The sequence below is a fragment of the Aphelocoma coerulescens genome, chromosome 18, assembly GCF_041296385.1.
Source record: "Aphelocoma coerulescens isolate FSJ_1873_10779 chromosome 18, UR_Acoe_1.0, whole genome shotgun sequence".
In the NCBI taxonomy this organism is placed as follows: Eukaryota; Metazoa; Chordata; class Aves; order Passeriformes; family Corvidae; genus Aphelocoma; species Aphelocoma coerulescens.
In genome coordinates, this window is record NC_091031.1 from 4,288,268 (window position 1) to 4,308,889 (window position 20,622).

The 20,622-nt window shown below is 40.6% G+C and overlaps 1 protein-coding gene across 4 annotated transcripts in view; it reads right to left on the bottom strand.

Moving 5' to 3' along the window:
- RHOT1 (ras homolog family member T1) overlaps positions 1 to 20,622 on the bottom strand; it is a 32,198-nt gene that overhangs the window by 4,161 nt on the left and 7,415 nt on the right. For 3 of the 4 annotated variants that reach the window (XM_069032294.1, XM_069032291.1, XM_069032292.1), the window contains exons 3-19: positions 14,923 to 15,004; positions 13,966 to 14,009; positions 13,146 to 13,199; positions 12,734 to 12,786; positions 12,086 to 12,194; positions 11,413 to 11,514; positions 9,933 to 10,031; positions 9,431 to 9,539; positions 8,754 to 8,874; positions 7,978 to 8,062; positions 7,468 to 7,613; positions 6,751 to 6,851; positions 6,402 to 6,532; positions 5,966 to 6,049; positions 5,096 to 5,215; positions 4,549 to 4,751; positions 3,056 to 3,178 (exon numbers count right to left, since the gene is read on the bottom strand). In XM_069032294.1, the coding sequence (XP_068888395.1) occupies positions 3,056 to 3,178; positions 4,549 to 4,751; positions 5,096 to 5,215; positions 5,966 to 6,049; positions 6,402 to 6,532; positions 6,751 to 6,851; positions 7,468 to 7,613; positions 7,978 to 8,062; positions 8,754 to 8,874; positions 9,431 to 9,539; positions 9,933 to 10,031; positions 11,413 to 11,514; positions 12,086 to 12,194; positions 12,734 to 12,786; positions 13,146 to 13,199; positions 13,966 to 14,009; positions 14,923 to 15,004 (1,766 nt within the window). The remainder of the gene's footprint in view (positions 1 to 3,055; positions 3,179 to 4,548; positions 4,752 to 5,095; positions 5,216 to 5,965; positions 6,050 to 6,401; positions 6,533 to 6,750; positions 6,852 to 7,467; positions 7,614 to 7,977; positions 8,063 to 8,753; positions 8,875 to 9,430; positions 9,540 to 9,932; positions 10,032 to 11,412; positions 11,515 to 12,085; positions 12,195 to 12,733; positions 12,787 to 13,145; positions 13,200 to 13,965; positions 14,010 to 14,922; positions 15,005 to 20,622) is intronic. The other variant, XM_069032293.1, reaches the window with a different exon arrangement.

A 20,622-nucleotide genomic window follows, 5' to 3' on the forward strand; every position in this document is an offset into this window, starting at 1 on the left:
GCTTAGAGGAGGCAAATAAATTAGCAATTTCTAATGCCCTAATGTAATGACATTGGGATGTCATTTAGCAATGTCCTAATTTGAGGGACACTTAAGTGTAGAGATAGATTTCTGCAATTAGGTTTAATGGCAATACACAAGTTTTGAAAAGTAAACTGCATACCCTGCACATCCTGGATTACTCTTAGAACTTTCCCCTTATTACAGGAAAATCTAATAGTAATGTATTGTCTTATCTTTAATTTCACAGAAGGAAGGTTTTCACAGAAAGCAAAACCTTACTAACAATTCCTGAAACACCCAGGTTTCATATGGAACTAGAATTTCACTTCAGTTCTACAATGTTTTAAAAGCTTTAGAAGAAAAACATCCTCTGAGAAGTCTCCTTGCTGAACAACAGAATTCTCATGCATTAGAAGCGTCTTATTTTGAAATTAACTTAGCCAGAAAAATGCCACTACTGTACAAGAAAAAGGCAACATGGATGATTTGAAACCAAGGGGGAAAAAAGCGCCAAAAAATCCAAGGTCATCATTAAAGAAAGGGTTAGAATGACAAAAGCAGAAATCCTGCTTTTGGTAAAACAATGTAGCAAAAAGAGATTAGGTGTCAGCTAGACAAATACAAGTGAACACCTGAAGGAAAGAACAAATTAAGTATAAAAATACTTCAGGATATTAGCAAGTCTCATACATGCATGTCCAGTGCTTTGAATGCTGTCCCTCCTTCCTCAAAGAACCACTGAAGTGTGACCCTGGGTAGCTCAAACCAACACAGCAATCTCCAAGCTGAACTTGCCTTTCTGACAGCCTTGCAACCCTCAGGGGAGCCTCTGAAGTTTGTCCACAGAAGAGAAACTGAGGGGGGGCATGAACAGGTTTCTCAGTTGCACAGAGGCAGTGTTCTTCCTTTAATTACTACGGTGGGAATATTCAAACATCATCTGATATCATGCCTTGGTAACAGTGTTTAGGTCTTATGTAGCAACACATTGCACTGCGAGTCCAGTGTGAAAAATTTCAATTTACCTGAAAAGCTTCCACAGCCTAAAGAAATAGGAGGGGATCGGGACAATAAAGTACTCTCAAGAAACCTCCTTCCTTCATCAGTTATCTAACTTCAGCCCAACTATCTAACCTAATGGTAAGCACTTGTGAAGGCAAAATAAGAAAAGTTATAGAAACTAACTGAATCAGAAAGTCCTTGATCCAAATGCTTTCTCTAATCTAATCACACATCATTAGATGTATGATTTTTATACAAGAAATCCATCTCTACCCTCCTACACCTACAACTAGGAGCTATTCCCTCTTGTTTATCGGTATCCCAGCTCTACCATTTGTGCAGTTATGTAGCAGCTCACGTGCTGAATGGTAAAAATGGTTAGGGAGTTGGTGAGATGAAGTGAGCATGCTGGAAACCTGCAACAAACCCCAGTGACTGAGAGACAAAGGGATTCTAGCAAATAATTCCTCTTTCTGGAGGGAAGTGTCTATGAGGAATTCTTCTTACCCTGAATTACAGACTTTTTAGTCAGTAGTGGATTCCTATGTTTGTTCCACACTCCCTAGTGATAAGGTGTGGAATGACAGCATCCCAAACCTCATTAAAAGATTTCAGTACCCTGAGACCCTGACAATATTTCAGAGGAATGAAGTTCAATGTCTAATGCAGGACTCAAAAAAAACCAATACAAGAGAAAAACAAGCCACAACAGTGAATGGAGCAACCCAAAACCATTCCAAAAAATGAAGATGTGTTACAGATGATTTCAGCCTCAATAATGAAGAGCTGGGATCTTCTAGTAGTGACTGCTTAATGAAGTTTTAGAGTGACAATATGCAAGGAGATTGCTGTTTCAAAGGATTTCTGTCTATGGGATGACTGCTGTAGAAGAGATGCAACATGAAGAGCCTCAGTCATTCAGTCTTTTCCTAAGCTAATGAGTTTTTCACCCTTCCTTGAATTCTCATTCTGTGGTTAACACTTGTATCTTGGATTAAAGTGGTATTTCACAAGGAAAATGCTCAGTCCTGTAGGTGGGTGTATCAGCAGACCTCCTACATGTGTGTAACTTGCATTTAGAGGAGACAGACACTCTTACATGGAGCAGCTAAATCTGAAACCTGTAACAAGTAGTAACATACATGGACCAGCAGCATGTCAGGATATTCCAACCATGGCCTTCAAATAAACACATTTACCATCTAAACCTCCAAGAAGGCTGTGGATGATGGAACCACTGCACTGCAACAGTTGTTTGGTTTGAACTCCCATTTGCTTGTGTGTGATGACAAGTGCTGAAGTGTTAGTAAATCCTGTGTGTCAAAAACAGTGCAGTACACACAGGATAAGCTAGAGTACTGTTTTCAGTGCTGAAAACCAGTTATCTCTCTTTACCAATTGTTTTTCCAAAAGTGTCTGGAAATGCAAATGTTTAAGCATTTACCACTTCTTACACGTTGCATTTCATTCAGAGAGGAACTGGACGTTAAAAGATCTGGATTATTTTTTTTAACACAAAATGCTCACTCTGTGTAAACCAAGCATAACATACACACACAGAAATTTTAAGAACTCCCAAATATCCAACTAGCAATTATAAACATGTAATATGTTACACGATGCTGCTGTAAGTCAAGCTGTGCCTTTATGAAAGTATCTCTGTAACTGATATCTCAAAGGCACTACCTCTAATCAATACTAAACAACCCTGTAATGTCTCAAGTGAGAAACATTACACAGATTTGTAGACACTACTTAATGTCTATTAGCAGTTCCCTAAAAACATAGTCCTAATTCCTGCACAGTATTTCTCACAAAGAGCCTGAATCAACAACCAAATTGGTAATGTTTCAGAAAAATGACTGAACTAAGCTCAAAAGAACCTTCAAGTTAAACCAAGTTTGATAATTCTATGACAATTATTAAAGTATCGGCCTATTTAGTGGATATGGAGTGAAAAATCTGCAGTATATAAGGTTACCAATTGCTTTTTCAAAGACACCCTTTATTTTAAAAGCACACCTGGTACCTAGTAAATAAAGTTAAGGACCTGTTAAGAACTGCAGTGAAGAGTTTGTTCTTTACAGATTGCAGCAAGTCTGAGTTGAGGAAGTTCTGACAGATGCAAAATGTACACCTGTTGCAGGCGCACATACAGCGTAACCGGGCATGGCTGCGAAAACACACAGAAGGACAGGAGTTGAAATCTTGCTCATCAAATCAAGTGCACATTAGGACTGTGCCACAACCAAGAGAGAGATTTAGGAATAAAAGGTACATTTGAATGAGTAAGGAGAGGAGAAAAAAAATACACTGGGGAAGAAAGGGTACAACTACAGCTGTGCAGAATTTAAAGGTTAGAGGTTCTATGTCTTTTGGCATTACCACCATATACAGATCTTAACAGCAAAGCACAAACATGAATGAAAATGTTTGTTGAATTTATACAAGTTCCCATAAAAGGGAAGCATTTAAAGGCTTCTGAGTATGTCTGCACAGCAATAGATAACACCCCTTTTTCAAAGGAAAGGAAGCCACATTTTCTACCACTTCAAATGCCCTCTTTACAGGGTGAGCGTTGCCTCTATTTTTCCCACCCTACCAAACACACATGCTTGAAAACTAAGGGAGAAGCAGGAATATTGATATGACAAGACATTTGGTCAGTGCTACAGTTTAGTGGTTTCCCAGTATTCCAGTGCTACAAAATGAACAGAAGAGGAAAAAAAAAAATCAAAACCAAAACTAAAGCTTTACAGACGTAATTCAGTAAATTCAGTTTCAAATAATTCAAAATACCCTATTATTTTGGGTGAAAGTGACATTAGTTCTATTTATTTTAAAGCAAATGTCAGCTGTCATACTAGACTCCATCTGCTGTAATATTAGTGTAGTTCATCACCATATTAAAAGCTTCACCCACCAAAAAAAGAGATGCAAAGTGAGTTTAGCAACAGTGAGACGTGTAGTGAAGAGGAATCTGAGCTTAACTGTATTGCACCTGAAGTCCAAAGGTGTTTATACAAAAATTCTATTAAAATGATAAGATTTATTAGATGAATGAATTAAAGCACATAGTAATAAACACCCTGAAAACAAAAAGTACTTTGAGCAGTACATTCGGGGAACTGTTGTGCACTAAGGTGCCATTGCTTGTAATCAGCTGTCAAGTTGAGCTATCAACAACGATTACAGTACAGCTCACTCATGAATATCTCAAAAACACCAAGATATGAAAATTGATACACTTTTTGTATCCCCAATAAGGACCAAACAGAACCCTATTCATTGGAATTTGCATCTTGAGTTGGATGAACTAGGGTATTCTTTAAAAAAACACCTTAGCAACAACAGCTGAGACTGATTTCTGTGTTGGATATATGCCAAGTTCCTCAATTTGAAATAAAGATTCTACTCAGGTCATTCATGTCTCTCTGTTGCTAAAGCTCGGTGAGGCACTTCCATCCTGTGGCTAACGATGGCATGCAGTGAGTGGTGCTGTGTGACCATGCACACGAAAAACAGAACAGCTCCGGTACTTACGGATACATTGCCATAGTTGTCAGCTTAACAAAGATATCCTTACTCGGCACATCAGCAGTATTACAAGTAAAGGCTTGGGGTGGAGGCATTTTGTGTTTTTTGCAGAATTCAGCAGGAGAAATACTATATTCCTGTCTAACTTCATGCAAGTCGGACTTGGCAGCTACCACTAAACATGGTATTCTGCTGTCCATGAAGTGCTGCTGCAAATTAAAAGAAAAAAAAAAAAGTGAAAGAAACAGTATATGACACATTCAACCTGGAACAGGCTGTACTGAACTGGCTGCAGCAGCATTAAGATATATTCATGGCACTGAAGTCAGGCATTTCTAGAAGCAGAGTAGTTTACATAGGAAAGTAGATGTTTGCTTTGCATGAGTAACAGAACTGCATCACTGCTACTGCATCATGATATATAACCAGCACTTAGAAATAAAATGTCTTTTAAGCACTAGAACCAGTGTACAGGTCAGGTAACTGACACTGACTATTCAGTCAGTGAGAAGAAATATAAATGTAAAGGTTTGTAAATATAAACTCTACAAACCTTAAAAATCCTGGCACAGTACTCAAAGGATTTAGGATTACTGACATCATATACCAGGCAGACAGCATCGCATATGGTCTCAGCATCAGTTAAAAAGTCTGAGTCACTGACATCGTGTAGCTGGAAAAGAAGATGGTTGCAGAGGAAGAAAAGCTTGTCATTATGCAGTTAAAGGAATTTAAAACTTGTCTCATAATTTTTATGGCTCATTTTTATGTATCCTTCAAACTAATGGACTGACAATAGGCAGAATTAATGAAAAAGAATAGTAGGAATTTACCATGCAGCCAGCATATGTGAGCTGTTAACATCACATCTGCAGGCAATTACCACCTCAGCATAAAAAGGTGATATTTACTTTAAAACAAAGGCTTAGGCACCCACAGAAATCGGCATTCATCCTACAGAGAAAAACCAGAGCAGAGGACTAGATCTCAGAAAACAAAGAAAGAGATCATATTATCATAAAGGAAAACTAGAATGGAACAAGCCTTAAAGAACTGATTTCTCCCACTGAATACTAATTGTAGGCATTCTAATCACCTCATGTGACAGAAGCTTCTCACTGAATAGGTAGACTGACTGCTGATCATTTATCACATGTTATAACTTGATACCCTGCAGTGTGATCATAAAAGGACTAGGTTTTGTACAACTCAGGACAAGGTTTCAAAAATAACGGGTTCTGAACAGGTTCAGCTAAATTATCTACATAAAAAACCAGAAGGTATCTGGGACAGAAAATAATTGGGGGGAATTCCCATTAAGAAGAAGAGAGAAATAAAACTAGTTTGTTGCAGAAGGCTCTGAATAATTCACAGAATTTTAACATTAACCAGTCTTAGGCAAACAAGAATGAGGCAACCTTACCAGCAAGTATTTTTCCTGTCCATATACATAGACTGTATTAATGGCATAGTAAGATTTGTGTTCTGCACGTATTTGCCTCTGTCTCTGAAAAGGCAGAATTTCATGTTACATCACAGCAACTTTTCCCTTTAAGTTAGATTTGAACAGCTGGTTTAGTCTATTTATTAATGAATGAAAAATATAGTAATCTTTGGCATTTTTTGCAAGGAAATGCATAGCTATAATCTATGATGTACAAGTCATTATTGCATGCAATAGCTACTGCCAGAATAGAACAAAACCAAAAAAACCCAAACTCCTCCTTAGTAATTCTGTATTTCCTCAAAGAACTCTCCAAACTCAGTAACAACCATTAAAGTTCCAAGATCAATCACTTTTGCTGTCTAATCTTAACTCAAGAGCATATATAGGTGAATATAAGCAACGTGTTTCTTACTATCAGATTTCTTCCAAGAAGAGCTTGAAGAACTCCACTTTTCCCACAGCCTTTCATTCCAACAACATTGCATCGGAAGACATTTCGCTGAGTCTGTTTTTTCTGGAGGTCTATCTTTTTATCTCTTGTCACTTTCAGAAAAACAAAAATATTTTTCACAAGATATAAATGCATGCATGTATGTGAAAACACAAAAATGCACACAAAACAATCTCTCAAAAATATTAAATCAAAGGTTTCATTTGAGCAGAAAGCGACGGAGTAAATAAAAATAGATGAACTATTAGACAATTTACTCTTTAGTATATTTCTAAATTTAAATTTCTCTGATGTATCAAATTTTTATTACCTGTAATTGCTGATGCTTGAGATTCTTGTTCTGCAAGTATGGAGTATCCTAAATAACCCAGGTACTCCAGGCAACGCTGAACATCCAGGTATGTGGTTAGTCTGGCAGAGGGGACAAAAGGAACTTTCAATTGTCACCATCTGTGGTACCAATTCTTTATAGTACTGAAACAATCCTTATCTCCTATCTTAAGATTGACATGATAGAAACATTCCTGACACTATGCAGTACTGAAGGACTAAAGTCTCTGAGAATAAATGGTGATAACTTTATCAGTCTTACTGGTCACCAGAACACTACCAAGGCAGTACTTGCTGAGGCTTATCAACCCACACTGTATTTTCTTATTTCTCCAAATAATGTTTTTCTCATTTTCTGTATTTTAAATTGGAAAAAAACCCTCTCCTTATTAAGCACCATTTTTCAAACCGTCTCTAAAGAGTAGAACAATAGCAATAACATTTCAACAGGGATCATAAAGATTTCCACATTTTGAAGGCACACTTCTTCATTGTTAGCACTAAATACTGGCCAAATCCTGAACAGGTTATAACAGTCTGAAGATCAGGCCACTGGATGGCTACAGAAACTTGGCTGCTTGGGTCAATTTTCAACTGTTAAACTTCTACTCTTTCCAGCAGTTTTTTAAGAGGAATCTATAAACACATCATCATACCCATAGTTCTCAACTACTAAAATGTCCTGTATCACACTTACGTCCACTGTGAGAGAAACCCTTGGTATGTGATCCATCCTCTTTCATTTGTACAAACTGTGTTGTTCACATCAGGTCCCCATGGCATGTAAGGGAAGACTTTGAACAAGTCTTTCAATTCATCAGGAGATAAAGCACAATCTCTATCCTGAAACAAAATACAGTATCAGACATAATTTAATTCATGTCTATTCTAAACTGGTATTTTCTTGCTGTATACTTGCAAGATTCAAGAAACTGAGCTGTTTCCTTTTTAATAATTTTTCTTTCCTTGTTTTTTAGTAAGATTAAACATATAAGCTAGGTAAAAACAATTTGATATTACAACTATGCCTGCCAACTCTCCTTGCAGACAATCATAAGCAGCAGGTTAGTTCTGATTCCATAGGTTAAGCTAAAGCCAGTTTCTGAATAAAATGACATAATGATAAAAACACCTTTTTGTTAGCAAAACTCCTGGCAAACTAAAGCTCTTAAGTATAAGGACACACACACTCGGATTAAATGCTTACCAAATCATGTTTATCAAAAATACTTTGAAGAAACAAGTATGCATGATGATTTAGTTCTGTTGTGCAGTCAGGGGGAATTTTTAGGCTGTTTATTGGAAACAAAAACAAATACAAGAAGCATTAATTGTTTATGAAGTATAGACTACTGAAACTCAAAATACATACTTTATGAATTGTAACATTTAGTATCTGACCCTGGCACTTAACTTTAACAATTTATCTTCACACAGATCAAAGCACATACTTTTTATTAGGAATTCTAAAATGATGAGTGAGTGCCTTTATGATATATAGTTCTATAATAATTACATTTTTGTTGTTTTGCTTTGTTTTTGTACTTTGGGGTTTGGAGTTTTTCAACAAAAAATGATGCAGTTACATTTTTTAATAGAAGCCACAGAATTGGTCAATCTCTTAACTTTTTAATTTGGGGATTTTCAGTAGGTCTCAAATGCTACGAAAATACTGACAAGTCTTTTAGAATTTGATGCCACATACAATAAGCAACTGCTCAGATTTATGTTCCAGTTTTGTATTAAGAATCTCTTCTGCCACCTTTCTTGTGAAGAAAGAGAACAGAACATGATTTGGCACAAGAGAGTTCTTCCTTCATGTTGTTTAGTCACATGATGGTTTTGGCTGGGTGGTCATAAAGTAAGGGAGGTACTTGATGTAACAACGTGTTAAATAAACACACTACAGTAACCCTTTCATCCTGCCAAAGCAGGAGCACAGACTGAACTCAAGCTTAGAAAGCTGAAATCAGTGATACATACGGAGGGAACAAGTACTCTGGGGTAAGCTCTAAGTCATCGTCGTAGCCAAAGCGACGCAAAACAGTCCAAGTTGTCTCATGCCTTCCTCGCTGAATGAAAAGTGTGTGTAGAAAAAGAAAACCTAAAAATCAAAAATGGTGAAATCTTAAGGCCCTGAAGTGCTTTACCTGCTACAAGTGTTTTCAATAGAATCAGTATCAGACGTGAAAACAAAAAAGCTCAAAATGTACATCAAAACTTTAAACCTCCTGGGTGATATTTACAGCATTATCTACACATACTGAATGTTCAGAAATCATGTTTCCTTCAAACAATCCACTTGGTTTTCTGCTGTTGTTTGCTTTTTTCAGTACCAGCATTTTAGAAGAACTCAGCTGTATGAAAATAAACCAAATATTTTCAACAGTTTAAACCAGAAAGCTTTAGCTTGGAGTTGCCTAGAGAGGGGTCTCATGGAAGACTGCTTTTAGTTTTCTTGTATCAAAATAACTGGGTAGGATTTTTGTTTAGCACTTCCCAAGGCTTAAGAACATTGAGATATCACTGTTTAGTAAGCTCAGCTCTTGCAGTCTGAAAGAATCAAGACAGAGATCATATTCCAAAAGATCACCTTTTCCACCTAAGAGTGATTATCAATTGTATAAAGACACATCTTTTAAGAGTTAAATAACACTCACCTTTTAACGTCAATCCATTATCTGCAACTCCATCACTTAGGTTTTTCCTGACTACATTCTTTACGTCTTCCAAAGCTTGAGGTGCCAGTGGTGTATTAAAACAAATTCTCTAACACAAAACCCAAAAAAAGCATGTTATGACCACTGTCTACTGAGCTGGACAAACAGCATATCCTGTATGAAATACAGCCTTAAACATTTTGATAAGCTAGTTAAGGACAATGCAATTTCTTAGTGGAAATTAAGGTGTACAAATTGTATTTTATTTTTAAGAACATTAATAGATTTTTAAATTTTGCTCTTGAACTCAAACTTGAATAATGGTTAGAAATAATTTCATTTCTGTTTTTACAAATCCATTCTTCTATGCCACAGTTGAGGCTTAATATTTAGGCCTGATTCCCTTACAGTTTACCTTACTATATTTATTCAAAACCAATCACTTGTTTTTCTAGAGTTATATAGTTCACCTTTAAGCATGGTGGAAGAATAAGCAAGGTACCTGAAAGAAGTTGAGCTCTGCATCATTGAGAGTACCGTCATTATCTTGATCAGAAATTCTAAAAATGCGAGTCAGTGCTTTAATACAGGCAGGTTTCATCTAAGGAATAAAAGCAAATTCAGTATCTCTCCAGGCTTAAATATAAAAAGATTACACTGAATGACATCAGGCAGCTCAATCACATGGAAACACACACTAGTCTTCATTTACAGTTTCAGAACAGAGACATTCATTCACATATACACAAAAGTAAAAAGCAAGAGGAAATAAAAAATTGATTTAGCAAATTTATATCCATAAATTTAAAGCAATTATTCCACATCAAAATGTTTTTCTATTCAATTATTAGAAGAATCTCAAGCTCTTCACAAGCTGAAGGTGGCACTACTAAGTCATTAAAAAAAAATAAAACTCAGTTCTCTAAATTCAGTCTTATTGATATAGAAAACTTTGAGAAACAACTAAATACATTTTTTTTTCCCAAAACAATTTTTGGTGGGGAAAAGAAAAACACCTTAAAATCCCAGTGCTTTGCAAAACTAAATGTGTCTAGAACTACAGCCAACTCACTTCAAACATCAAATACTGAAAACCTTCACAGGGCTCATTCATCTACCAGGCAAAGCATTGAGCATATGGACTATCTCTAGGACAAAAGAACTGCTAGGATACCTTCCAAGTGAAGGAAAACAGACACTGGTAATTCTCTCCCAACAACTACTGTGATGATGGACTCTTCTCTTCACAGAGGTCACACAGATTGCATAGAGATTGGTTTCGGAAAACCAAAAAGATTTCAGCACAACAATTTTATCACAACATTACTAACTCATATAGATGATTCTGATGGAAGAAATCAAAACAAGGTTATTCTCTGATTCTCAACTTAACAAAGTACTGCTGAAGCAACTTTCCTACTGCCCAACACTAAACGGATACATTCAGAGATTCTATTTGTATTTGCCCAGGAAATTGTTTTTTTAGAAAAACATACTCCTTCATAATACACTCAGCTAACCACCTGATACCTAAAAACCAGCCACATTACTTGTTTATAATCCCTTTTGCCAAAGTTTCACAAGATTCTCAGAAAAAAAATTCTCTTAGATCAGGCCAAGTCTAGAGTGCTTTCCCTGAAATAAATGGAGTTACTGTGAAATGTACATCTGAAGGAGAACTGAAGACATAATTTGGTTCACATTACATTTGGCTCAAAGCCACTAGCAAAGCTTCTCGCTTTACTCAGCAGTTCACATGGGCAACAAAAAACTGTCTTCACCGCTTTGAATGAAGAGGAAAGACAGGTCAGGTTAATACATCACTGAACAACCCCCGTGGTTCTGGGATGCAATGCCTGACATTTGGGGGTGGGGTGCTGGTAACAGAATACACTAAGAGATGCAAAATCCACTAAAAAGGAAAGAACAGAAAAGTGATTCATTCCCCCCAAATTATTTGCTGAGAATCTATGGATAAATACCTCTTTCTCCTCTGGGCAATAAAGAGGACCTGTAGGATGTAGAACAGCTTTCTGTGCATAATAAAATAGTTCAGATATATTCTTCAGGTTTTTGGCTGAACACTGAAAGAGAAATCCTCACATTGATGAGCTAGTTTCTTGACTATTTGGTGATTTCTTCTGAAATTTAAGTAAGCATCACATTTTTAAAGACTTAGTCCCCTCCAGTAGGTACAGGACTGGTTTGGAAAAAAGACATTCAGCCCCTGTACCTGTTCAATTAATTAACAAATGAAGTTTCACTACAATTTGCTGTCATACCAAGAACAGAAATCAAAAAGCTGTCTCTACTTCGAAAAAAAAAAAAAAAGAAAAGAAAAGAGACAAATCCACACATATTAAATCAATTTTGAATACTTTGCAGACAACTGTCTGGCTTAAATTTAAACCCTTATTAAAGGCAAGGATGTGAGGAGGCTCTAAATATTAGAATTTGACTGACACATTTGATTATACAATAGTGCAATCTTCCCTAAAGAAAGATAACATATAAACTTGCTATTTTTATAATTACTCACGTTTGAAATATTTAGTTAGGAAAAAAAAATCCCTTTCTCGACTATAAAGTTGCCATACATGCTTGGCAAGAATGTATTTTTTGTTACTTGCTTTAACTTCATAAAGTCTTGCATACCTCTACACACGTTTCTATCTCTGTATATTGATTCATAATGGGAAGGATAGTTTCCATACTGCTATACTCCACTAGATCAGACTTGTTTCCAACTAATATAAGAGGCAGCCTAAAAACAAAAAAGTATTAAGAGCTTTAAAGACAGATGGATAAAATATCTTAATTTAGCATTTTATCTCCCACCAGAAACCACTGTATTATTTTCATGATGTAATTAAATACCACTGGAGGCAATGGGCAAAACTAAACGGCAACAGTTTAAATAAGTGTTTTGATATACACTTAGACATAAATGTATTTCTTGTTGATTTTACAAAACCCACATATTTAAATACAATGGCAACTAATCACATTGTTATTACCCAAACCACCATCAGTAGAAAAGCTATACAGACCACAGAGGCAAAGCAAGTTATACCATAGCCAATATAAACACACCTGGTAAAAGCTAGCCATGAAATTCAAAATAAACAACATTGCTGGCACATGTAACAGACCTACATACTTCAAATCTCTTGTTGCTTGGACTTCTTAAATAAACTTTAAGTTTAGAATTTGATTTTCTTAAACAATTAATATCCTCAACAATGTTCATTGACACCCATTGACATGCAGCCTAATTCACATTTCTCATCTTTACTTAAGCACCTGCTATCTTTGTCTGTCCTTTCATTGATGAGAGGAATCCATCGACTCGTTACCTAAAGTGGGATTAAAAACAGACATGAAAAATACATATTCAAATTAAATATGACTGAACCATGCACAAGTTTCACTACAACTGCTACTGCTTCTTTCCCAAAAAGGCACATACTGACCCACAAAGGAGGAAACAAAAATTGGAGTTGATTAATGAGCAACTTTCTCAGATAAGTGAAATGACTAAAAACTCATGTATGTCGGAACGGAGCAGAAGCAAAACCACATCTGTTCAGTCTCTTAACAACTAATCTCAAACTCCATCTCAGGCATTTAAAGTGTCTAATCCAGATTTCATCTTGATATCAATGAGCAGTGCACAAGTTACATCTCAATAATGGGATAAACTGTGTTACTGTACCTTATCAATAGAATTCTTGTTATTAACAGCATAGACTATACAAATCACATTTGCCTGCAATGAAGAGAAAGGAAAAGCATGGAATTCCACCGGTTCAGAGACAATTAAAGACTATACATAATAACATCAGAGTAAACTATAGAACTACGTAACTAGAACTCTGTTCCTGACTTGTTTAAGCTACTTGGAGCCTGAACAAGGGATTAAAACAAAGAACTTATATGCTGAGAAGTGCCAAAAAGCCTGTCTTGCAGTGTGATAGTCACAGCTTGTGTCTGCAGAGACCTGTGCCACCCGGAAATCCAAACTGAAGAGTCATGATGTGCAGCCTCCACTGAAGCACTGAACTAAATGCCAGAAATGGAACACAACACCATGACAGACTGTGCAGAAAATGTGCAAAGGTGCTCAGAAAGAACTGAAAATCAGAATCAGAAAATAGGAATCAGAAGGGATGACAAAGTCACCAAAAACAAAGTCACCAAATAACAGAAAGAAGCAAAATGGATCTTTTCAGGGTAGAATTATTTATACAAAACTGGCTTGCTGATAAAAGAATATTTAGGTTCTGTCCTTTCACTTGGAAGGACAAAGCTTAAGCTCAATTCACCAACACAGTGCCAGTATCTACTTTCTCTATTTAAGATTTCTTAAATAGAGAAATCTTTCCTATAGCACAAGCAACAAAACAAAACAAGTAAAATGCCAAGTAAGAAAGGTTTTTTTCTTCAATTCAAACTGAAACCCATCTAATGCAGAAAACTTCAAAGGAAAGATTTTTTCCAAAACCATTTTCTAGCAAACACTAAAATACACTTACCTGTGATATTTCATGGTAAAGCTGCTCATCACTTTGCTCTGCTTCTGCATTCAACAGAGTAAGTTATTCATTAATACTAAAATTTTTGCAAACAAAATAAAAAAACTTCTGAAACTGAACTAGGGTATTTCAGAATGCTTATGAGACAGCTTTGTCAAAGCCTTGATATTTAAACTTCTTTTTAAAAAATACTCTAATGAGTGCTCCTTCGAAAACAATAATGAAATTGGTCCATTAATTTGTAAGACAGAAACAGTCTGTTGCACATCAATTTTTTACAGCTATTTTGAAGAGGAATAATTGTATTTGTAGACAGGTTCTCTTTGGAACAAGTCACAGTTTGCATCCTTCTACATTTCTCAACAGCCCCTTCCTTCTATAATGTAAACTTTTACATCAGAATATGACATGTTAATTTTATTACAGTGGTGATGATTTTTTTCGTGATACCAAGCTTCTGTTAACTGAATCTATGAAAAATTCATTCAATAGAAAGAAAAACTCACTCCACATAAATTTAATGTCAAGTCCAACAACAACAAAGCATTCTTCTTCCAGATGGTTAAACACATCAAAGACATTTCCTCAGCAGTGATGGGAGAGAGAAGACAGGAAGGTACCTGCTAACATGGCCTAACTCTTGGCTTCCACAGTAAATGGCAGAAGGGCTTTTCTAGCTGTGCAACAGTTGCACAGATTTATGATGGCACATGAACCTTCATAGTGAACCTATTCATCTATTCAGTAATAAGATTAAAATGCATGAAAAAAATACAAAAGAATAAACTGACACAAAATTATGAGGTGTCCTAACTTAGAAATTCAGAAAATTTCTACTTTATTGTAGACTTCTCCCACCTGCAACTCTGGTCCCAGACCTGTCTGACTGTTACAGGGGCTGTTGAGTCAGACAAACAATTCCACACCACATCAGTGACAATATTGAGCGGTCCCTACCTGAATAATCTACTATGTGAGTTGGCACTCTTTCAGGAGTGACATCAGCTGGAATGGTGATTTCTTCAGCTCGGGGTGGAACCTGGGGTTGAAAGGAACAGCAAGAAAGAGACTTTCAAGATAATTCTGACAGTGAAAAAAGTCATATACTGCAATACACCTGCCATTTGGTTAGCTTAAAACAGAGCAACTAATATTAGTTGATCAAGTTGTTTAGCTATTCAAGTACTTTTGTTTTTTATTTGTTTGGTTTTCTTTTTTTTTAAGTACTGAAAGTCACTGCTATCTTCTCATTCTTTACTATATACTTACTCCATAAGGAACTTCCTGCATGCTTTGCAGAAAAGCAGCGCTGTTAAGGGATTGTTGGGGTTTTAGTTTAGTCCTAGTTTTTTTTCTGTTAAAGGAATTTTTTCCCATAGCATGTTGCTAGGAGATAAATGGCCATACTTGAGAGGAGATAGCCATACTTAAGAAAAGACAAAAGGGCCCGGCCAGGCTTTTGTTTTCACCTGGCGGGCAGTTCAGTTCGCTCTCAGCGTCTGGAGGGAGAAGCCACGGAGAGAGGAGCTGAGGAGCTGCTGGTTCCCGTTTTCGGCGTCTTTCCTTTCTGCTGGGAACAACACCGGGGATCCCAGGGCTGCTTTCCCTGCCCTGCTGGAGGCTGGGGCTGTGGCCGCCCACCCCGCTGCTGCTTCGAGCCTTCGCTACGCTGTAGCCGTGCTTGCCCTGCCTGCCTGGAGCCCCGGGGGGTTCCCCTTTTGGATACATCTCGTCTGCCACCCGGGATTTGTGTTTGTGCCTGCCGCTCCAGCCTACCAGTCCAGCCTGCTGTTTCCGAGACTCCGGGACCAGCTGCCCACCGGTTTGTGAAGCTCCTTTGTTCCACCCCTCCCCGGGATCCCAGGGCGCCAGAGCAGCCGCGTGTTCCCCGAGCTCGCTCCGGAGCGCCCCCTGCAGCCGCGGGGGAACCATCGCACCTGCCCTGCTCACCGGGAGCCGCCAGCGATCCCTGTCGGCTGCAAGCGGAACTGCACCCGAGGGGAAATAGCCTGACAGCCGAGAAGGCTGGGACTGGGTTTGTGTTTGCTGTTACTGCCATAGTTGTTGTTGTTTTGTTTGACTAGTTATATATATATATATATATATATATAGTAAAGAACTGTTATTCCTATTTTCCCACATCTTTGCCTAAAGACCCTTGATTTCAAAATTATAATAACTCAGAGGGAAAGGGGTTACATCTGCCACTCCAAGGGAGGCTTCTGCCTTCCTTAGCAGACACCTGTCTTTCAAACCGAGACAGATCTTGGCGCCCAACGTGGGGCCTGAGGGCATTAAGAGAGAGAGGTGAAAAAGGAATAACAGTTCCTGGATAACTTAATTCGGTGTGTTGGATATAGGAACCTTGGTAGGCAGCACTATGTGGTCTACTTTGCCCTGGTTCGGGTGGCATGTGGCCGTGGCTATATTCTTCCCCTTTGCAGCTCCCTACTTGAATATGGGTCCTCTCACTAAGGCTACCATTGCTGTTATCCAGCTTGTGCTGTGGGTCGAGAAGGTGAGGAATTCATGGGTTTTTAACTTCCTCCGGAATGTGGGCACGTGGATAAATGGCTATCACACACTGAGCGCATGTTTTTGGGGTTATGTTAACAATGGTACCTTCTGTGAGGAAATGACACCAGGGGAAGTTTTCCCCCAACCCCTCAACCAGTTATTTGGACCCACCCCATCAATTTTTGAAGGGTTTAGATTCCTTCTGAATACTAACCACCTGCTGCTGGTAGGCCTACTCTATTTAGCATTCAAGGATAAGTTGAGATTGGCTTGGATAACTACCCAGACACCAGCCCCAGAGACTAGAGATCCTGCCCCAGAGCCTGACCCTGCCCCAGAACCTGACATGGCCCCAGAGAGTAGAGTTCCTACCCCAGAGCCTGATCCTGCCCCGGAACCTGACACGGCCCCAGACACTAGAGATCCTACCCCAGAGCCTGATTCAGCCCCAGAGCCTGACACAGCCCCAGACACTAGAGACCCTGCCCCACAGCCAGATACCGCCCAACAGCCCACCTCAGAAATGGACTACCCGAAATGGGTGGGGGTACTGGCGAAAGGGATGCAGGAGATGCGCCAGGAGATGGGCCAGGTGCACCAGGGGATATGCCAATTGCTAAGGGAATACACCTCCTCAGCTAGTGAAAAAACCTCTCCCTGCCCCAAAAAGGGTGAGTCTGACGGTGCAGCAGTGGAACCCACGGATGTTACAACCGCCCAGGTTTCAGCTGAACCCCAAGGACAAGTACAGCCAGCAGCAGTCGCCCCTGTGCAAAGGAGGAAGTGTAAGACCAAATCAGTACGACCAGTTAATGATGATGGGGAACCAGGGCCCTCACAACCAGCAGGGGAGCCAGAGCCAGAAATCATCATTGAGTCCCTGTCGTACGACAGTCTCCGTGGTATGCGAGACGACATTGTGCGAAGGGGGCGTGAGCCTTATACCACCTGGCTGCTTCGGGTTTGGGACCTCATGGGCACAAGTGTGCAACTGGATAGTGGTGAGGCAAGGTATCTGGGATCGTTGACCCAGGACCCAGGTGTGAACCAGATATTTGTGAGGGAGCCAGGACCCCTTTCTCTCTGGGACCGGCTCTTAATGAGTGTGAGAGAAAGGTTCATTCACAAAGAGAGAATGCAGGAGTACCATCATAGAATGCAGTGGAAGACACTTGAGGAAGGGATCCAACAGCTAAGAGAAGTGGCAGTATTAGAGGTACTCTTTGGGAGGGATGGACAGCACGGTAATGACCCCGATAAGGTCAGGTGCACAGGACAGATGATGTGGAACCTGGCAAGGCTAGGGCCATCGCAATACACCACCTTCATTGCAACCATTGATGCTGACAATAACCGAGAAACAGTGGGCTCTGTTGCCAACAAGCTCAGGAATTATGATAGCATGGTCAATGGTCCACTGAAAACTCATGTCTCTGCTGTGGTCCAGGACCTCAAAGAGGAGATAAAGGAGATAAGGGAGGAGATGAGGAAGGTCAGTGTGGCACCAGTGCGAGTCACAGGCCCCCAGGTCAGAGCCCGTCGTCCCCCTGCTAGAGAGAGAGGGTACACCCCACGAGCTGAGCTCTGGTTTTTCCTGTGTGAGCATGGGGAAGACATGAGAAGGTGGGATGGGAAACCTACCTCTGTCCTGGCAGCGCGGGTGCGTGAACTCAAGGAGGGAGGCACTAACCGAGGGGGTTCCGCTAAGGTGAAAGTAGCCTCAGCCTCCCGTGACCGAGCTGCCAGGTATTACAGACAGGAGGATGATATGTCAGATCCCCTCGAAGGTACCTCTAGTATGTATGCCCAGGGAAAGAATGATAACCAGGGCTAGAGGGGCCCTGCCTCTAGCCAGGAAGAGGCACGGGAGAACCGGGTTTTCTGGACGGTGTGGATCCGATGGCCTGGCACATCAGAGCCACAAAAATATGATGCATTGGTTGATACTGGGGCACAGTGTACTTTAATGCCATCGGGACATGTGGGGGCAGAACCTGTATCCATTGCTGGGGTGACTGGGGGATCACAGCAGTTGACCCTTTTGGAAGCTGAGGTGAGCCTGACTGGGAAGGAGTGGCAAAAGCATCCAATTGTGACCGGTCCAGAGGCCCCATGTATTCTGGGCATAGACTTCCTCCAGAATGGTTATTACAAAGACCCAAAGGGACTCAGGTGGGCGTTTGGGATTGCTGCTGTGGAGGCAGAGGGCATTAGGCAGTTGAACACCCTGTCCGGACTGTCTGAGAATCCTTCTGCAGTTGGGCTCCTGAAAGTGGAAGAGCAACGAGTGCCAATTGCCACCTCGACAGTGCACCGCCGGCAGTATCGGACAAATCGAGATGCTGTGATTCCCATCCACAAGATGATTCGTGAGCTGGAGAGCCAAGGGGTGGTCAGCAAGACCCACTCACCCTTCAACAGCCCCATTTGGCCTGTGCGCAAGTCTGATGGGGAATGGAGATTGACTGTGGACTATCGTGGCTTGAATGAAGTGACTCCACCACTGAGCGCTGCTGTGCCGGACATGTTGGAGCTCCAGTATGAGCTGGAGTCCAAAGCAGCAAAGTGGTATGCCACTATTGACATTGCCAATGCATTTTTCTCCATTCCTCTGGCAGCAGAGTGCAGGCCCCAGTTTGCTTTCACCTGGAGGGGTGTGCAGTACACCTGGAACCGACTGCCCCAGGGGTGGAAGCACAGTCCCACCATCTGCCATGGACTGATCCAGGCTGCACTGGAAAAGGGTGAGGCCCCAGAACATCTGCAGTACATTGATGACATCATTGTGTGGGGGAACACCGCAACAGAAGTGTTTGAGAAAGGAGAGAGAATAATCCAAATTCTCCTAAAAGCTGGTTTCGCCATCAAGAAGAGCAAAGTCAAGGGGCCTGCCCGAGAGATCCAGTTCCTGGGAGTGAAGTGGCAAGATGGACGGCGTCAGATTCCCACTGAGGTCATCAATAAGATCACTGCGATGTCTCCACCAACCAACAAGAAGGAAACACAAGCTTTCCTAGGCGCCATAGGTTTCTGGAGGATGCACATTCCTGAGTACAGCCAGATTGTGAGCCCCCTCTACCTGGTTACCCGCAAGAAGAACGATTTCCACTGGGGCCCAGAACAACAGCAAGCCTTTGCCCAGATCAAGCAGGAAATCGCTCACGCCGTAGCCCTTGGCCCAGTCAGGACAGGACCAGAGGTGAAGAACGTGCTCTACTCTGCAGCCGGGAACAATGGTCTGTCCTGGAGCCTCTGGCAGAAGGTGCCTGGTGAGACTCGGGGCCGACCGCTGGGATTCTGGAGCCGAAGCTACAGAGGGTCCGAAGCCAACTACACTCCCACAGAGAAAGAAATCTTGGCAGCTTATGAAGGAGTCCAAGCTGCCTCAGAGGTAATTGGAACTGAGGCACAACTCCTCCTGGCACCTCGACTACCGGTGCTGGGGTGGATGTTCAAAGGAAAGGTTCCCTCCACGCATCACGCCACCGATGCTACTTGGAGCAAATGGATCGCCCTCATCACGCAGCGCGCCCGAATTGGAAACCCAAGTCGCCCTGGGATCTTGGAAATAATTACGAACTGGCCAGAAGGTGAGACTTTTGGGTTATCTTCTGAAGAAGAAGAGGAGCAGGTGACGCGTGCCGAAGAAGCCCCACCGTATAACGAGCTACCAGAGAGTGAAAGACAATATGCCCTCTTCACTGATGGTTCCTGCCGAATTGTAGGCGCTAGCCGGAAATGGAAAGCCGCTGTATGGAGCCCCACACGACAAGTTGCACAGGCTACGGAAGGAGAAGGTGGATCGAGCCAATTTGCTGAACTCAAAGCCGTTCAATTAGCTCTGGACATTGCTGAAAGAGAGAAGTGGCCAAAGCTCTACCTTTACACTGATTCATGGATGGTAGCCAATGCTCTGTGGGGTTGGCTGGAAAGGTGGAATAAGGCAAAATGGCAGCGCAGAGGAAAACCAATCTGGGCTGCTGAGGAGTGGAAAGACATTGCCGCTCGAGTAGAGAAGCTATCTGTGAAGGTCCGTCATGTAGATGCTCACATTCCCAAGAGCCGGGCTAATGAAGAACATCGTAATAACAAGCAGGTAGATCAGGCTGCGAAAATAGAGGTGTCCCAGATAGACCTGGA